Source organism: Rhagoletis zephyria, unplaced genomic scaffold, assembly GCF_001687245.7.
Source record: "Rhagoletis zephyria isolate East Lansing unplaced genomic scaffold, Rhagoletis_zephyria_1.1 Rzeph_scaffold_11458, whole genome shotgun sequence".
Lineage (NCBI taxonomy): Eukaryota > Metazoa > Arthropoda > Insecta > Diptera > Tephritidae > Rhagoletis > Rhagoletis zephyria.
The window spans coordinates 1-18054 of record NW_016168535.1 but is presented as its reverse complement, the minus strand read 5'-3'; the positions used below and the strand labels follow the sequence as shown (position 1 = coordinate 18054).

The window sequence follows — 18054 nt, the reverse complement described above, 5'->3', positions numbered from 1 at the left end:
ATTATGCGAATGACTTTTGCTTTGTAATGCTTTAAGGTAGAATTTTCTTCTTTTAGTTTTCTGAGATTATAGAAGGCTTCCAAAATTTTATTTCAAATATTTTGTACAACTGTGATAGCATCATTTTTGCAAAATATAACTATATGAAACGGCATAGTTCGACGTTAATGAAAAAATTTTAATTTTTATTTTGAATTCATCGCACTTTTTGTGCTTCTTTTGGACTTAGCTAATTGTCGTTTCTATGCATTCCAATTGATACACATAAATAATAAGTTCGTTTTTTTTGAAAATGTATGTTTTTTATAAACTTTTTTTTTAGAAAACAAAGCAATTAAAATTAAAAAAAGACAACAAATTTCAGGGTACAAATGTAAAAATGTAAAAAAAGAGAAGAAATATAACCACATGTATAAAGAAAAAAAAAAGTAATCGAAAAATTAAAAACATATAAAAATTTTGGCAGTAAAATATCTATAAAAATGCCCTTACAAAATCACAGTCTACAACTCAAACTGTATTTTTTACTTATAGTCTTGAAATCGGTTAAAAAAAAATATCTTAGATATTAGGCCAGAAGTATTTTTTTTTTCATAGAGGCGTTTGCTTCAGAAAAAATTTAACATTTGATACCTTGATTGACATAAACATATTTTTGAAAATTCTTATAAACAACAACCAAGCTAATTTAAAAGTTGAATCGTGCCGAGGATTCATCAAATTTATGAATTTAGTGCCGATATTGAAATTCTAAAAAATCGATAACGATAACTGGGGTGATTTCTACTATCTTTATGGTCAATAAAACTATCTACTAAGGTTGTCCTTAAAAAAGCAGTATCACGGAACACAAAAATATGCAAATTAAAAAATTTATGGGTCGCTACCAAGATTTCAAAAATAATTGTTTTTTTTTAAATCGTAAAAATTCTAAATAATTTTTATTTTGACCAGCTATGTATAATTCAGCGAGTTTATGAATTTTTATCAATAAGTTTCAATATTTTGTATGTAAAATTTTTTAGATTTAAAATAAATTTTTTTACCGAATTTTCGCAAATTAAAAACAAATTTAAAGTTCTTCAAAAATTTGTTTAAAATTCTGACATTTTCGTGGATATCACTATTTTTTTTTTTTTAGAACGATAACGATAACGAAAATAATCACGATTATATGGATTAAAACGGACTAAATTTTTTCTCAGGGGATTGAATCAAAATTTTACCCAAATCTTTAGATGGTGGTACTGCAATTGTTTAAAAGGCCAGTCTGTGTGTATGTATATGTATGTGTGTATGTACATATACATATGTATGTACGTAATTGACTCACAAATTTACATATTTGTATACAGTTACCAGATTCCGCACTTAAATTTTATTTGCATATGTATGTATGTAAATGTGCTCTATGTGTGCATATGTTTTTACTATTTTTAATAGCCACATAAAAGTTTTATTTCGATGCTTTACATTAGTTTTCCAATATTGCAGCAACCACTTTTTTAGAATTTTTCTTATGCTTTTTTTGCATAGAAAGGTATATATATATATACACACATTAATAGAGAAGCTAAATGTGTTGTCTGGTAAATGATTCATTAAGAGCCGCAATTTATAAAAAGAAATCTTAAGAAATATTAAATAACAAACAAAAAATTAAAGATTTCGGTCCAAATGTATGCGATTTAGTGCTACCAGTAGTTTTGCCATGGCATAAAATAATAGGAAAAATTGGTTTAGCAGACAACAGATTTTGTCAGGAAACATAAGCCTCCCAGTTGAGGGGGGCGCTCTACAAAATTTCCAACTACGAGTACTTCAAGCAGAAATGTGCAGTAATTGTTGAACTTCGTGCCATTTTTGTAGCTAAATATTTCTTTTATATAGCAAATCTATTTTTATAAATATTCGCATGCTTTTGAAAATGCATAATTCAATAACAACAAAGTAATCGAATTCGAATGAATTGCATTTACATTTGCATTACTTTTACGGACAGTTTTTCCCCCCAATTAAAATTCCGAAAATAAACGAAATCGAGCATAAATAAATTTGTGTGCACTTGAATGTTCTGTTATGTTAGACATTGAAATAATTTCGAATGGAAAGTTTTTAACGCTAATTGTTTAATCGAATGAACACGCACTGCCGTTTTGGTTTGAAATTTATGCAAACGATTTTCAAAATTTTTGGAAATGGAATATTTAGTGAATTTGCTATAAATAAATACCTGTATTTGTGTGATTTTAGGTATGTACAGATGTATGTATGTACTAACAAGCCCATAGCAGCTAAGCAAATAGACATAAGCAGCGATATAAAGGCACGTCCTTCGCCAAAAATAAATCTGCATAAATATTTAGCGGATATATGATGAAAATTATTTTCAAAATATTGTTGAATTGTACGCATACAGAAATAAGAAAGAATTATTAAAATAAATAGAATAAATATGAAAGACATGTAAGTTACTTGCTCGCTGAAGCTAAACTAAATGAAGAGATTCTTATTATAATTAATTTCACTCAAATCAAACGGTAAACGTTGAAATTCATTTGCCATAAATTAGCAAATGAAAATCGCACTTAGACATGGACTTATTATAGTTGACGAAAATTCTTAAATGTATGTACGTACATAAATATCATTTGTTTGCTGGAAAAAGTCGTATTTCCGTTTTTTTATTTTTTCTGCTGTGTTTGTGCTATACATGTATGTACATTTAAGGATATACAGTGACTAAAATAAATATACACAATGTTTTTCAAGCTAAAAATAATTTTTTGTAAAAATTATTAATCATGCTTTATTCAAAAAAATGTAAATATATATTTCAAAACTTAAAAAAAAAATTAGAAAAATTCATCAAATTTTCATCGAAATTTTAAACTTTTTAAATTAAACCTCTAAAACATTTTTGAGTACTTATGCAGTTTTATAGCCAATAAAATTCTGGTATAATAAAGCTCAAGTNGTGACTAAAATAAATATACACAATGTTTTTCAAGCTAAAAATAATTTTTTGTAAAATATATATATTTCAAAACTTAAAAAAAAAATTTAGAAAAATTCATCAAATTTTCATCGAAATTTTAAACTTTTTAAATTAAACCTCTAAAACATTTTTGAGTACTTATGCAGTTTTATAGCCAATAAAATTCTGGTATAATAAAGCTCAAGTTCCAAGCGACTAAAAAATCGTGTGTAGTTTTGATAATTGTTGTTAGCTGTCCCGATTTACGTGGAGTATACTACATACGTTGCTTCCAAATCGGATCATAAATTTTCTGAATAACTCGACTCTAGCACCATCTGGCGGATCCATTTTTCACAAAAGTATTTCTCACCAAATTTCATCAAAATCGGACGGTAAATACAGATTTTATGAAAATATCGACTCTAGCGCCACCTAGCCTATGTCTAGTCTAAGGAATATGCTGTCAAAATTTGGTTGAAATCCGTTCATTAGTATTTGAGACAAGTTTTACATTAGGGTGCGCCTTATTTTTCAACTTTGACTAACAAAGCAAGTCCGAAAAATGTGCTCTGCGAAAAATTTTCAAAACCAAACCGAGCCTAAGAGCCCTAAAATTATACAAGAAAAAGGCTCTATAACTTTCAAACCCGATGAGATACGAAAATGGCGTAGCCATATTTAAGATCAGCTTGCAAAAATCCATTGATTACACCACAGGAGCTTGAAACAAAGAAAACGAACCACCGTTTTTAATTTTTTTAGTCAGTCCTCCTTTTTATGGACTGACATGAAATAAATGTTGGCACATTGGTATTACGAAGAAATTACCCGAGTCATAAAAAATATCAGATATTTTTTTCTTAGTTCAACTACTCTTTTTTAATAGATGCGTAAATCTGTTTCCTCTCTCTCATTGCGAGCGACATTGAAATGCCGATTGTCTGAGTCAAAGGTTTTCGGACTAATACTCGCATCTCCGCCCAGCTAGTGGTCTATACGCGTACAAATTATTAACATAAATTAGTTGCTTAAGTCATAAACATATGTATGCCGGCTAGCATACTTCTATGTATGTATGTAAATATATTAGGGTGCTCCTTAAAAATATCCATATCTAAATTTGGTACAAAATAAAGACATCCACAAAAATTTAAAAGTTTTGAAATAACTTTAAGGCTTTGAAATATTAAAATTTAAAAGTTTACCTCTAAGTTTGCAAATAATTTCTATGAAGAAAATCGTGTACAGGGGAGAGTTAATATGGATTTCCTGAGCTCTAAATGCATTTTTTTTTTATTTTTTTCTTTAGTAACAAAATATGTAAATTTTGTAAAATTTTAATATTTTCAAACCCTGCGACCGCTAATTATTATTTTAAAATTTTGAGACTTTCGCTGATGTATTTGTTTTGTACGTAGAACGAAGTAAAAGGGTTATCCATATGATTACGATATTTTAAGGAGTTCCCTAATGTAGGTACATATGTATATACATACATAACAAAATAAGCACGCGAAAATTTATTGCACTTAAATGTCAAAAAATTTATTTAAAGTTGGAATAACTAAGAGCAAATTAACATTGGGATGAACTAAAATAAAAACTGAAAGCCGCAATAAAAGTGTTTTTAATAGAAAATGAGTCTGACTAAGCAGAAAAAATATTTTAAGCAAACACTTCCGGCAGAAGATACATACATATATTTTTAGAAAAAAATTACTACTATTTAAAATGTTTCAATTTATCTTGTTTTAATTTAATTTAATGTAAATCATTTTAGTTCATTTTGTTGTTAAGTAAGCCAAAGATCGATAAACACTGAATTTTCGAGGAAATATATTTGATTATAGGAAAATTGTAATGCAAAAATGCCAATTTAAATGAATAAAATTATTTACTTATGCTAATTAAAAAATCATTTAAAATTTTTTTGTTGAAATTAGAATAGAATTTTTTATTTTTCTGGTGTTTCCGACTTTATTAAAATTGAATTCTTTCTATTTGTAGCAATTATTGTCGAATAAAAGTAAATAATATTAAAACACTTTGGACGAATTACTTTACTAAAAAAAAAAATTAAAGCTAAAAACAAAAAATTAGATACAACAATTTTTCAGGCTAATGCCACGAATACTTAAAAAAATTTAACAAACACCACTGAGGTGGAAACAATTAATGAAAACGTGCTTAACCTAACCCTGGAAACCATGGCTGCCACCATGATGGTGGACCTGCGGATGGTGGGCATGCCCGATTCTCTTGACAACAGCTTGGAAACCATTATGTTTATCAACAGTGTACTCCACAACGCGTATAGTGCCATCAGCTTCCGCAAAAGTGTAGCCACCTAATGACAATTTAGGAATTAAGGACTAGAATAATAAATATTTTCAAGAAATTTAACAAACCTTTCACATGATCGCCATCACGGTGTTCCCATTGGCTCTTATGATCACCGGTGTGTGCGTCCTTTACGCCATATTTGAACTCGTATTTGGGATGATGATGGGGCTCGTGATGATGGCTGACATGGCTGCCATATCCGTGATTACCATGATGATGGACGTCAAAGTGTTGCTGCACCGAAGCATAGCTAGAGGCGAGTCCATGAGGCGCAGGCCCTGCGAATGCAACTCCAAAAAGTGCTGTTGTGATGAGGATGGCGATACACGAGATGGTATGCATTTTGCTTGGGCTAAGTGTGATATCTAGGCCCCAGTGACTCTTTTAGAAGCTAGTGGTTAACTGATACCAAACAGCTGCTTGCAGTTTCTATTTATACCAAATCGATTAAGATTTTAGCACTTTCAACTACCAAATTGGTTTTTTAGTAACCTTAACCAGTGCGACAAAATATAATTTTCAGCATTTTAGTTTAATTCGGTTTTGCTTGGTGCTAAGTTCGCTAATTACTTACTTGAAATTTCGAAGGTGCCGTATTAATAACTACGCTGTAATATTTATTTCTTGGCATTAAAACGGTTACCCATAGAGTGAATTTAAAGCTAATTAAATGAACTAAGATACTCTGATAACAGTGGCTACTTAGAAAGTAAGTAGCTAGGGTAGATCGATTGACTAAAGTGCGAACTTAGTAGCTATCAACAATTCGGTATTAATAATTAGGCTGTGCAGCAGGGCAATTTTCACAGTGACCTTTGATTAAATGAGTGTTTGCTAACAGCAACAAGGTGATAGCGCTAATTGACCATCTGATTATATTTTTTTATTTTTTGGCGATTGCCAACTTTTTAAAAATCGAAAGAGAACGGCTTGGGCCTCCAAATATATACATACATTCAGAATGTGAGAATCAACTATGAAAGCCTTAAGATATAAAAGCAAATTATAAACTGCATTTTTTAATCAGTAAAGTACCAGCATCTAAGAGAGTCACTTACCAAAACAACAGCCAATAATTTTAGATTTTCGATTTCAACGACATACATAAAATGCATAGCACCACGCCTATCGCCATCGTTGTCACGACAGCACTCTTTGCAGTTGCATTCGCAGGACATATACCTCACGGGCACGCCTCCAGCTACGCTTCGGTGCAGCAACACTTTGACGTCCATCATCATGGTAATCACGGATATGGCAGCCACACTCACCATCAGCACGTCCATCATCACGAACCCCATCATCATCCCAAATACGAGTTCAAATATGGCGTAAAGGACGCACACACCGGTGATCATAAGAGTCAATGGGAGCACCGTGATGGCGATCATGTGAAAGGTTTGTTAAATTTCTTGAAAATATTTATTATTCTAGTCCTTAATTCCTAAATTGTCATTAGGTGGCTACACTTTTGCGGAAGCTGATGGCACCATACGCGTTGTGGAGTACACAGCTGATAAACATAAAGGTTTCCAAGCTGTTGTTAAGAGAATCGGGCATGCCCACCATCCTCAAGCTTATTCGCACGTCGTTCATGGTCACATTTGAAACCACCAAGGTTATGGTCATATAAATATCTACTATGCAAACGAGCAACACCATTATAGGAAAGCACCATTATTTGCGTACGAGGTTAAATAATTCAAGGCTAAAGTTAGAATAAATGTGTTAGACAAATTATATTTTAAGACACTATTTTTTAAGAAAATAATAAATGTAATAAAAAAAAATTGGAAGAAAATTTGGTGCCTAAGCTAAGTAATTGAAATCGGTCGCGTTTACGACTAAGAAGTGGAGGAAGACTCCTTTTTGAAAATAATTTAAAAACGCTTAAAATTTGGAATTAGCGCTGCACATCTAGGGTTGCCAAAATTTTCCAAGATATTTATAGTAGTTCTTCCAAAAAATCTCAACAAAATTATAGTACACTCAAATAAATATAGTATTTTGTTTAAAAGAAAAAATAAACAATAATAAAAAGTATATTCCTTTGCACTTTTCATAGTTTTTAACAAATCACTATTTGCTACGAAAATAGTAGGAATATAAATCAAAAGTTAAATTTTTATTAGTGCGGGGTAAATAGTCGCTTAGTATCTCTCGTCTCGCCATTTCCCATTCATAATAGAAAAAAACTCTTTCTCTGAATGCCGAAGTTGTAGGAATTGAGGGTAGAAATGAAATAATTTAAAGTAAATTTGGTAACTCATTGTCAGTATTTTAACGTTTTACTTCTAAAAAATATTTAATTTAATGTTGTTATTTGAGTAGATAACGCAATTTCAAAAATACTCACTACTTCAATAGTTTTGGTAAACAAGTGGCATTTTTTTGGTTCAATATAGATATTTACAAAAAAACTGTAAGTGAACTTTTTCAACAAAACTACAAATTAAAAAGTGACCTCTTTATACTCATCGGTCGTCAAGGGTTAAGATTGTTTTTAATCCAAAAATTAGAGAAATCATATACCTATTAATACATTTCGTTTTTTTTTTTTGATAATCAACAAAATTAACTTTTGCCACAAAAATGGGTAAAATTACCCATAGTGCATAGTTTCGATATAATTATGTAATTCATAGGAATTGCAGTTCTTTTGACAGTCCTAAAAACATAAATACATAGATATGTAAAAGTGAACTTTTAAAGTTTAATAATGTTAAAAGACCACTGGAAAAATTTTGTCACAGTCAATACATGAGATTGTGACAGACATAAATATAAAAATAAAACTACTGTCACAATAAATAAATAAAAATAAATACGTAGTTCATAAGCTCAAGAAGAATTTCATTTGGTAGCCAAAATGTGGAAAATCCTCCCACAACTTGTGTAGCTTGCCAGTCAGCTGATTTAGCCAGACAGACTATGAGTCCACTTGGCACAGATATTCATAAAAATTATTTGCTGTTACAAATGTATGTACATACATATGAAGTAAGATTAAGTTCTACACATGTACGCATTAAATGATTAAAAGTGGTATAAGTATGCATACATATACAAATGTGGATTAGGGTGGTAAAAAAAAAAAATAAAGCGGGAATTTTAATACTCTCACCCCGTAGGATTGTTGTAATCTAAAAAAGATGTATACCCCTTTTTTTATTTTGAAATCAAATACATATATAGAGGTCGCTCAAAGTGCTTAAACTTTTTCAGGAATTCTATATCATTCCCACGAAAAATTGTTTTTTCCCATATAAAATATATGAGCGACCTCTAAATATTTGTTAGTTTCAAAATAAAAAAAAACAGGGGTTTAGTTTTTCGATTTAGAACAATACCACGGGTGAGAGCATTAAAATTCGTACTTTCCTTTTCACATACCTACATTTTTGGACCACCCTAATGTGCATACATAAATTTGTACATACATATGTACGCATATGAATATTTTATTCAAATAGGCATTTCGATGAATGCTCGAGAAAGTAGTGAAATAATCTTGTAGACGTTTCACTATAGTTTTTCAAAAAAAAATTCTCTTCCCTCGTGATGAATGCCAATATTTCCTCACCGCCTGGCAGACTAAAGAAAAGTATTTTCTTTTATAATTTATTTATTTTTTTATTTTCGGTTAATCAAGTGCTGACGCTAGTACGTATTGCTGACGCTTATAGTATGGCTGTGTAGTATATATTTAGTAAGTAGCCCTGTGTATTTTTGCAAATTTGTCTTGCTTATGTGTAGATATATGTTTTATTAAAAGGGCTTTACGAAATAACCATGTCGACTGTGAAGAATATTTTATGCAACTCCGTGAGGCTTTTAGAAGACACACAGTCCCACAAATTTCCGCAGTTTTCAATACCAATCACTTAACACTGAATACAGGTCATCGAACATCGTCCGAAAATGCTTTGATTTTACTGTAGCTTGCGATTCAGTAATAAAACAAGTAATTTTAAAGCAAAATTAAACCGATTTCAACACTCATATAAATATTTAAGAATGCCGTTAATTTCTTCATGATCCAATGATCGGAGCTATACCAAATTAGTATGGGACCACCTCTGAGGTACACCTTTACTTTAAAAAAAATTATAGAAATTGGTCCACGTGGTGCAAAATAAACTTGATAAAACTATAAAATAAAATTGATAAAACTATTAAATAATCATTCCGGAATCCGGATTGAACTGTAAGCGAGTAGTATGCTTTTTATAAACTAATTTTGATGTTTAGAAAATAACCATACATAGTCCAACATACAAGTATGTTCAATGATACCAATGCTAAAGATATTGCCGGATTTCTCTGCGAAAAAATTTGCCACTTGGCTTCCCTTTTACTCATTTCGATTGCCATTCAAAACTCCCACGCCAATTGTGCTCTGCATTACTTAGTTCAATTCATAAAATTTGCCAGCAAAATGTACATAATTAACTTTCATTTACCAAACGAATTACGTGAAATTCTCGTTCCTCTGACTCCACTGTAGCATCAGCTTTCCCCCGTTTGCTGTCACTAAGTCTGCCAAAGCTGCTCGTCTATATTTAAAAGCTTTTATTTTTGCAATAAAGAACACGTTTTTCAATTTTTTCCTCCGACATATATGTACTTGTATGTACATACACATGTTTGTAAGTATGTATGTATGCATGTGTAGGCATGTTACCGTTCGTAGCCGTAAACTAAAATTAAAAATACCGTGGTATCGCTGTTTGTTTGTCTATCCGCTTGCCCATACCACTAGAAATATTTCGGGGATTCACAAGATGTCATAAAACTGATGTTGGTTAAAAATAGTTTGTTGTTGTTTTAAACCACTTATTTATTTTAAATGAAAATCTTATTTTTGACTGAGTAATTGGTTAACGTAAGCCCCGAAAGCATTTAAGCGGGGGAACCCTTTAAACGGGGGTCATTCAACCGAAGTTTACCGTAGATTATATGGCAGGATATTTAAAAACTCTGACGATTTCAGTTGTTTTTTTATGAAGTCTTTATGGTGATCAACGCCACATTTTAATTAACTGTACAACTGCGATGACAGCCGATTGCAGTTCATGAGGAGAATCAGTCCATCACAAGAATTTAATGCTTTACCCTTTCACTCGCTGTTTGTCGTCGTTTTGGAAATTTAGTCTAATGGGAATGTAGCCCGCTGGGCTTGAGAAAAATATCCTGCCTATCATATTGATACGCAGTCGAAGAACTGGTCTGGCTGAGGCATCTATATATGGCCGGCCATTACTTATCGCGCTCTATGTTTATTCACTCTCGAAGTAGGCCAACTAACTGTGGGCCAGGAAGCGATCAAAACTGGCCAAAATTCAAAATCTTATCGGATTGGCTTGAAACTTGTCACCCGGGGGTTTTTGGGCTCGCTGATTACGAATGGGGTTTTAACTTAAAAAAAATTCAAAATGGCGGTCGATCGGATTAGCGCTGAAATTGTTACTTAGATATTGTGGGTGTCGTCGATTAAGAACCTGAGGTTAAATTTTATAAATATAAAATGGCAGATCCCATATGGCGGACGGATTAACTCGAACTTTGTTATTCAGTTTTTTTTTTGGTGATCGTGTGTGTTTTTGAGCTCAAAAAATAATAAATTTAGTATCACATTGCATAAATTCGAAATGGCCTATTCAATATAACTTCCAAAAAATTTACGACAAGCTTGTTTGAGAACCATCTAAATATCTAAAAAATAAAGTTTCTCATTTCATTATGAATTTTTTTTATCTTTAAGGGCGTTCTAATATAAAACTTCGTAGATTATTTTAAAAATTATTCTTTAACTTTTTCTCTTTATCTGTAAATCGAAAATAAAATGATTTGAATCAAATTCGATACTTGAATTTTGGCTACTTTTGGCTCAACTCTGGCCCTCTGTGCAACTGAGACCACAAAATAGTTCCGGTCCCACAAAAAAGGTGGCAACTTTGTTACCTTCTGTTGCCTGAACCGACTGCGCGCCAATGTAAATATCTTTCTCTCGAAACTTTTTGCCAAGGTAGGTTCCCTTGGTAATGCGAATAGATTGTCCTTTTCTGCACTGGTTTCTTTCTGAAAAGACCTTTACGAAGCTTCTTTCTAAAAATGTTGTACAATGCAGTAGTGGCAGCTCTCTACTTTCACTCCATCACAGTAGTGACTCTAGAATCGTAGTCGGGCATGTTCTCATTAGTCTAACAAAGGACTAAGTCAGCTACAAGGCTTCCGTTTCTGGTCGTAGACTTTGGCCAAAGAATTTTTAATGGAAAAAAAACAAAAGCATCGGCGGCGAAAAAAGGATTTTAAAATAATCCTTTGCTTCTGCCATTGAATCTTTCCACATAAAATTAATGATTAGCTGTAAGGTAAACACCAATCGATCATTAAAAAAAAATTAAATAATAACAAAAAGAAAAGAAACAAATAAAACTTTTTCACAAATCATTATTTTTGTGTGCATTTCATTTAAATTGATTTTGCCGGCAGTACACTAAAATTTAAATCCAAGAACTCAATCACATCCACACACAAGTATGTACATAGATGTGCATATCATCTTTCAAATACCACAAATTCACTCAGCCACAGCGACGCGACTCGCTGCGCCACTTTAAACAGCATGGCAACGCCATTTATGGCCTTCCGCCAAAGCTGCTGCAGCGCCAAAGATTACGAAATGCTCACTTAAACACGTTGATGGATGGAAATTAAAATGGTTAATCGGCTGTTGGCTATGTACGTGCCCCCAAAAGAGGCAAAATGAAGCAGGAAAGAAATATTTTTAAGAATTTTTTGATAATTGCAGCAGAATCATCATCGTAAATTTTTTATATTTTTATTTTTTTTTATTATCTCGCTCACTGAGTGTTCATGCCTGAAGAGTGTTATGAATGCAGCGGCATTTGTCATAAAGCGGCGAAACCTCGGCGCCAATTTCATAAACTGTCTGTTGCACAAAAAAAAAAAATAAAAAATAAAATTAAGATAAAGATGAGTAGAAAGGAGGCTAGGGGATTGGGTGTGGGACTTGTGACATAAGATGCGGAGGCATCGAGCTGCGGCGCCACATCAATCAGCAAGATAATTAAATATATGCATACAAATATATTAAATGTGGGAAATAATTTTAGTTTGTGTGTGTTGTGTTACACTGTAAAATTGTAAAATCGTATAAAAGCTGTGTAACATTTATCTCAATCTTAATTTGTGAAAAAGGCCATTTGTATAGTCGCTTTGCAGTTGCATATCATTTGTAATAAAACTTATTTAATAAACATTCATTTTTATTTCCTGAATACTATGTATGTATGGCAAGAACATAAGAAATATTAAGATAGAGAAAACGATAAAAATGTAGGTGAAGACAAAGATAAAGTTAGAGATAGAGATAGAGATAGAGATAGAGATAGAGATAGACATAGAGAAATTCTAAAAAATGAGATTTAAAAGTTGAAATTTTAATACAAAATTTGTTTAATTTTTCTAAGCTGTATATAAAGTTTGGTTTATATGGTCTTGGTTAAAACATGCAACATATTTTTATGAAAAAAAACTTAACTTTAAAAACCTTGCAAATATTTAATAAAAGTCACCACACACTCATCACTGCTCCCCACTGTACATTTTGTATGAATTGCAGATTCGCATACATATAGGGTGGTCACGGCCGTCCCGGATTTTTTTTACGGCATTTCGTTTTTAGGTGAGTCTTAATGGTGAAGAGAGACATTAAATTAACAGCAGGATTGGCATTGTCTTTTTTGTTCAGTGCTTTACAGAACATGGAGCATTTTGAATAAGTTTGCTTAGAACTTGATGATAACGCACTGCAGTTAAGGAAAGAGATCTAAGCATATATGTACTTTGGTTTAGCATGCCGCGCCCTGTAAGCTTATAACAGATTATTTAAGTTCATCAGCGCTAGGAAAGAGCTCTGCCTAGCAGTGTGCCCCCGTTAACTACCCCACTTCCGAGCATGTAGTCTTTGTACTCAATAAAGTCGAAAAAAACTTCACCATAGGTATTAGAAATACTGCTTGGAGTAAAGATTTAACAATAACATACATCTGGATAGACGTTATTGAATGTTGTTTCTTTCTACAGAAATTCTGCCTAGTCAACTTGCTTGACGACTACGGCCTCTTCTATAGAGCTAACAATTTGGTGAAGTTTGTATACACAGAACTATCTTTAGAGTAGGCTTGGAAGAAGTTTGGATATCATTATAAAATTTTCAGAAAGAGGAAGAGGAGGCGTATGTAGGTCGAAAGCCATTTGGCTTCAGCTGAGAAGATCTGCCACCTTTTGGTACAAAGGCAACTTTCGCCGCTGCTCATATTTTTGGCATGTGACAAGGGTTAAGGATAGTCTTCTGATTGTTAGTAAAGGGCACATCAAGTCAGATACCGCTATGTAACTGCAACTTTCCATGTACCACATATGTATGTATTTTTTTCAATCTCCACGCATGCGAAGATGCTGCAGTAAAACGAGCGGCTGATTAAAGAAAAATACCAAAATTTAATGGCACAACAGCTGCCAAAGTTTGTGAAAAAAGCCCGTATTCATCAGAAAAAAAGCTGTACTTTTTCACTTGTCTGCCTGTCTGCCTGTCCGTCTGTCAGCCGTCAACGAATTCCACACTTCACGCTGTGCGTTAAAAAGTTGCAATTATACACATTTTCGATACGATACTTGCTGCCTGCCACACATGCGTGTGCATACAAGTTGATATGTAAATTGAAATTTTTAATTTCTTTAATTCGACAATTTATGACCTGCTTAAAGTGTAACTTGAGCTGCCACATGTAAGTACTTACATACATATGTATGTATCCAAAGTTTGGCACTAATACCCCCCGAGGCGGCCTATAAATCACATTTAACTGCCACATAAATTAACTATATAAAATGACATATAATTCCTTGTAGTTGATGGCTTATGTAGTATTTTTTTCGGAGCTTTGCGACCGGGTATCACCATCTCGAATTACAAATGACAGTCACAACTGGCTAATCTCTTTCTCGATTACTTTCAATTTCCGCCGAAATTGCGGTCGACTACGCACGCAGCGCATGGAGGAGTCGCTCGCTCGCTAGCCTTGCCGTTCGTCATTCGCCGTTCATAGCGCAACAGCAGCGCTGTGCAGTCAATGAAGCTCATAAAAATTCACAAATGTTGCCACTACATTTTTATGTGTACGAATTTAGTTTTCGGTTTTTTTCCACTTTTTCATTTAACAACTACAATTTTTTTTTTGTTTTAAATTTTTGCTTCTGCCTTCGCTGTATGTAATTTGAGTGCAATGACCGTTGCGCACGCGCTTCGCTGCTTTTGTCTTTGGCTTCGCCTTCGCCTTTTCCTTTGACGCATCGCTCACATTTTTGGCAGTATCACATGTCATACATGCCTACTTACAAATGTCAGTTGTATGAGACTCGCCGTCGACACTCCCACTCAGCGGCGGCTTAATTTCGCAGCACTCGCTCGCTGACAATCGTCGCACCCATCCAATTTAGTTTTGCTTAGTTGTTTTTTTTTTGGAAGCATTACATTTCACTAAAAGAGGCGAAATAAAAAAAAAACACTAATTTGATAGCTTGGAAATTTATTCAAAAGCGTTGCTAATTGAACGCCTGACGATCGGTTTAAGCGCGCTTCATTATTATTATTGTGCAACATTTAGTGGCAATAAATTTTATTAATGTTGATACGGTCATATGACTCTAATGGGTAAAGTTTATTGCCGCTTTTTCATCTGATTTAAAAAAAAAGAAATACAACCTAAGATAAGGTTCTAAAATGTTCAATGCTCGAGCAAGAATTGAGGTTAACTCATTAGAATATATGTATGAGTGGGTGTATGTATGTGCATATGTAAAGATACAGGAAATCTTTTTCCCCCGGGAAATGAAATACAGAACCATACCGATATTGCTAACGATCAGGTCAAAGTGGCAGTGCAAGACCTTGCAGTGCATAGGACCTGATTTTCGCACAGGGTTCGCCGAACGAACACAAAACCTAACTATAAAGAAATAGTCCACCTGTAGTCCTCTCACTTTTTGTCTTCTCGCTGAGACCGACGCCAGTGCACTTTGAGCAAAAACAATTCCCTAATAAACCCTTCGCTGTCAAAGTAGAGCTTTACCTTCCTGGCCGATATTGGCGCAGTTGAGCAGTCAATCGCCTACTTTCATATGCTTTAAACACATTGAAAACGACGGAGTACGGACCAAAGCTTGCAAATCATTTGAACACGATCTCTTATGTAGATAATTATTTTGGCAACGAAAGTGAGGTGGTGTCAAGATTATATCTATTTATATTTTTTTCGAGTGAAAGATAAGGTTCTTCCTTATCATTTATGTCACTCTCATAAAAATTTAAATGCTGCGTTTAAAAAATAATAAATAATAATTTCTCGTGTGAAAATTATTGACTACATTGTAATAAATAAATATATAGCTCAAAAATGTATTTTTACTAAAATATCGAAAAAAATTTTAGCTATTAGGGATTTAGCTCGATTGTATTATTTTGTTGTGAAAAAGTACGAAAAAATGGGGTTTTTGCAAAATTGAATTTCGAACAAATTTTCCTTAACATAAATAAAACCGTAGAAAAAAAATTTATAAATTTTCCATTCTATCTTGAAGTGGCCACAATTACTAACATTTGAAAAAAAAATGGTTGAATTCATTATTTTTTAACAAAGTAATGGCATTTGAAAAAAAAACACACAGATATCGATTTTTATCTAAAACCAAAATAGCGAAATCGATAATCAGTAACTTTATGGTCGATGAAAAATGTTACATTGAAATGAATAACTACTGCTAATAATAATAGAATATCAAAATCAAGGTGACAGGTCGATAGTTATAGCTAAAGCAATTCGGCATCGATAACAAAATCGATAATTATAAAGATAATAAAATTATTCTCGATTGAAAAATCGAATACGATAACAAAATCGATAATCATAATAAAGTCGATAACGATAACAAAATCGATAAATATAAAAAATCGATATCGGTAAGAATTAATAATGATAACAAAATCGATATCGGTAAGAATCGATAACGATAACAAAATCGATGTCGGTAGAAAATTGATAACGATAACAAAATCGATAACAATAAAAAAAACTATAACAGTAACTATGTATAGACATATGTCAAAATATATAACGATATTGATAACTAGCTAAACTCCTACTCATGATTATTCACACTCGCCACAATATGGTCCGTACTTGTATGTAGTATTCGCCCCCTCTATTGCTCCCATCATCACTTCGGTCAATGACCCATAAATTGTTTCTCATCACACAATTCGTATGCGAAACTAATTTCAATTAGTTATTTCATTTATGCATGTAATCGAAAAAAAAAAACGAAAGACGCCAGATGCTCAAAAGCATTTTTTCGCTATGATCCTACGCTTTGCTGCGTCCCTCTTATCGCTAGTTTTAGTTAATTTCGCTTTCACGAGCAGCTCTGCGGTTTGAACTTTCATTAAAACAGTACATACATGTGTATGTATGTATGTATGTATGTATGTATGTATATAAAATTGTCAAAACTATTTTAATTTGCAGAAAGTTAAAACAAAAAAAACCGTTTTTTTTTGGCTTTCAACGTTTTTATTAGCATGTATGTATGTAAGTAAACGGATATGTAAATATATATACGTATGTATGTGTGTGTGTGTCATCTTCAAAGTCAAAGCAAAAATGTTTGCGAAAATACTTTTAGCGACTCATGGCAGGCGGTATGTGATTTGTTGCCAAAAAGGAAACGCCAAGAAATACAACTGAAATCATTTGCATTTACACCTGATCTGCAGGCATCGCTTATGAACATCTACATATTTTGCATATTTAGTTATACATACTTACATATACATATATGTACATAAGTGGGTGTAAATGTAGGAGCATTTCTATACCGGTGCAGCAGCTCTTTTTACTTAGTTCTTTGCTCACCTCAACTTGTCAAGCAGCCAGCACAGGTGGGGGTGTAATTTTCATAGTTGTGGCGGAAATTTGAGGATTTTTGCCAACAAAAATTTATTCCACTCTTAATACATTTGCTTTTATTATTAATTTCGCTAGGTATACTAAACAATTGATGCAACTTTTAAATATGCAATTAAAAGAAATAAGCAGTTTTACACATAATTCTACAATTGCATGGGCGTAATCATTTTCTATTGCAGTGAAGCAAAATAAAAAATGTTAATTACAAAACTTTTTAGTATAATATTTTAAACAAACATGTACATTATATCGGACCGAAAAAAAATTCGCCATACAGCCTAAATAATTTGTGCAAGGTAATATCGATATTTTTTTTGCCGAACGTAGGTAGGGATTGCCTTTTTACATTTTTCGTCATATCTTCGGCATTCAGAGTCAACTTTTAAAGTAAGCTATATCGATGTGTTTGTCTCGAGAAGAAGAACGAAGTTTTCCTGAGTAATTAAAAAAAAAAGAAAACTTATTGCCGAACTTAGGTGTCACCAAAAAATGTAAATAAAGTTCTTACCTAGGCTCGGCAAAAAAAAAAAATTCGTTCGAAATAGCCTTGCGATTTTTTTTGGTTTGCTTGTGCCGTGGTATGGTCTAATGTACATACATGTAAACAAGTAATACATAGTATATATTTGCATATGTGCGAATGCTAAAAAGCTTGTAGGCGTGAGCAGGAAAATATTT

General features: G+C 32.6%; 2 protein-coding genes across 2 annotated transcripts; one reads left to right on the top strand and one right to left on the bottom strand.

Moving 5' to 3' along the window:
- Positions 1-5172: 5172 nt before the first annotated feature.
- LOC108377099 (adult-specific cuticular protein ACP-20-like) lies at positions 5173-5665 on the bottom strand. Its single transcript, XM_017633361.1, has 2 exons — positions 5389-5665; positions 5173-5327 (listed from the first exon to the last, which is right to left on the bottom strand). The coding sequence occupies exons 1-2, from the start codon at positions 5663-5665 to the stop codon at positions 5173-5175; spliced, it is 432 nt and encodes a 143-aa protein (XP_017488850.1).
- Positions 5666-6432: 767 nt separating this feature from the next.
- Positions 6433-6931, top strand: LOC108377097 (cuticle protein 8-like). The gene is made up of 2 exons (XM_017633359.1): positions 6433-6721; positions 6783-6931. The coding sequence occupies exons 1-2, from the start codon at positions 6433-6435 to the stop codon at positions 6929-6931; spliced, it is 438 nt and encodes a 145-aa protein (XP_017488848.1).
- The last annotated feature ends 11123 nt before the right edge of the window (positions 6932-18054 follow it).

Excerpts from the sequence above, each read along its gene's own strand:
- LOC108377099 (XM_017633361.1), bottom strand. The coding sequence starts at position 5,665 with ATGCATACCATCTCGTGTATCGCCATCCTCATCACAACAGCACTTTTT. Across the intron at positions 5,328-5,388 it reads TGATGGCGATCATGTGAAAG|GTGGCTACACTTTTGCGGAA; the intron begins GTTTGTTAAATT and ends AATTGTCATTAG.
- LOC108377097 (XM_017633359.1), top strand. The coding sequence starts at position 6,433 with ATGCATAGCACCACGCCTATCGCCATCGTTGTCACGACAGCACTCTTT. Across the intron at positions 6,722-6,782 it reads TGATGGCGATCATGTGAAAG|GTGGCTACACTTTTGCGGAA; the intron begins GTTTGTTAAATT and ends AATTGTCATTAG.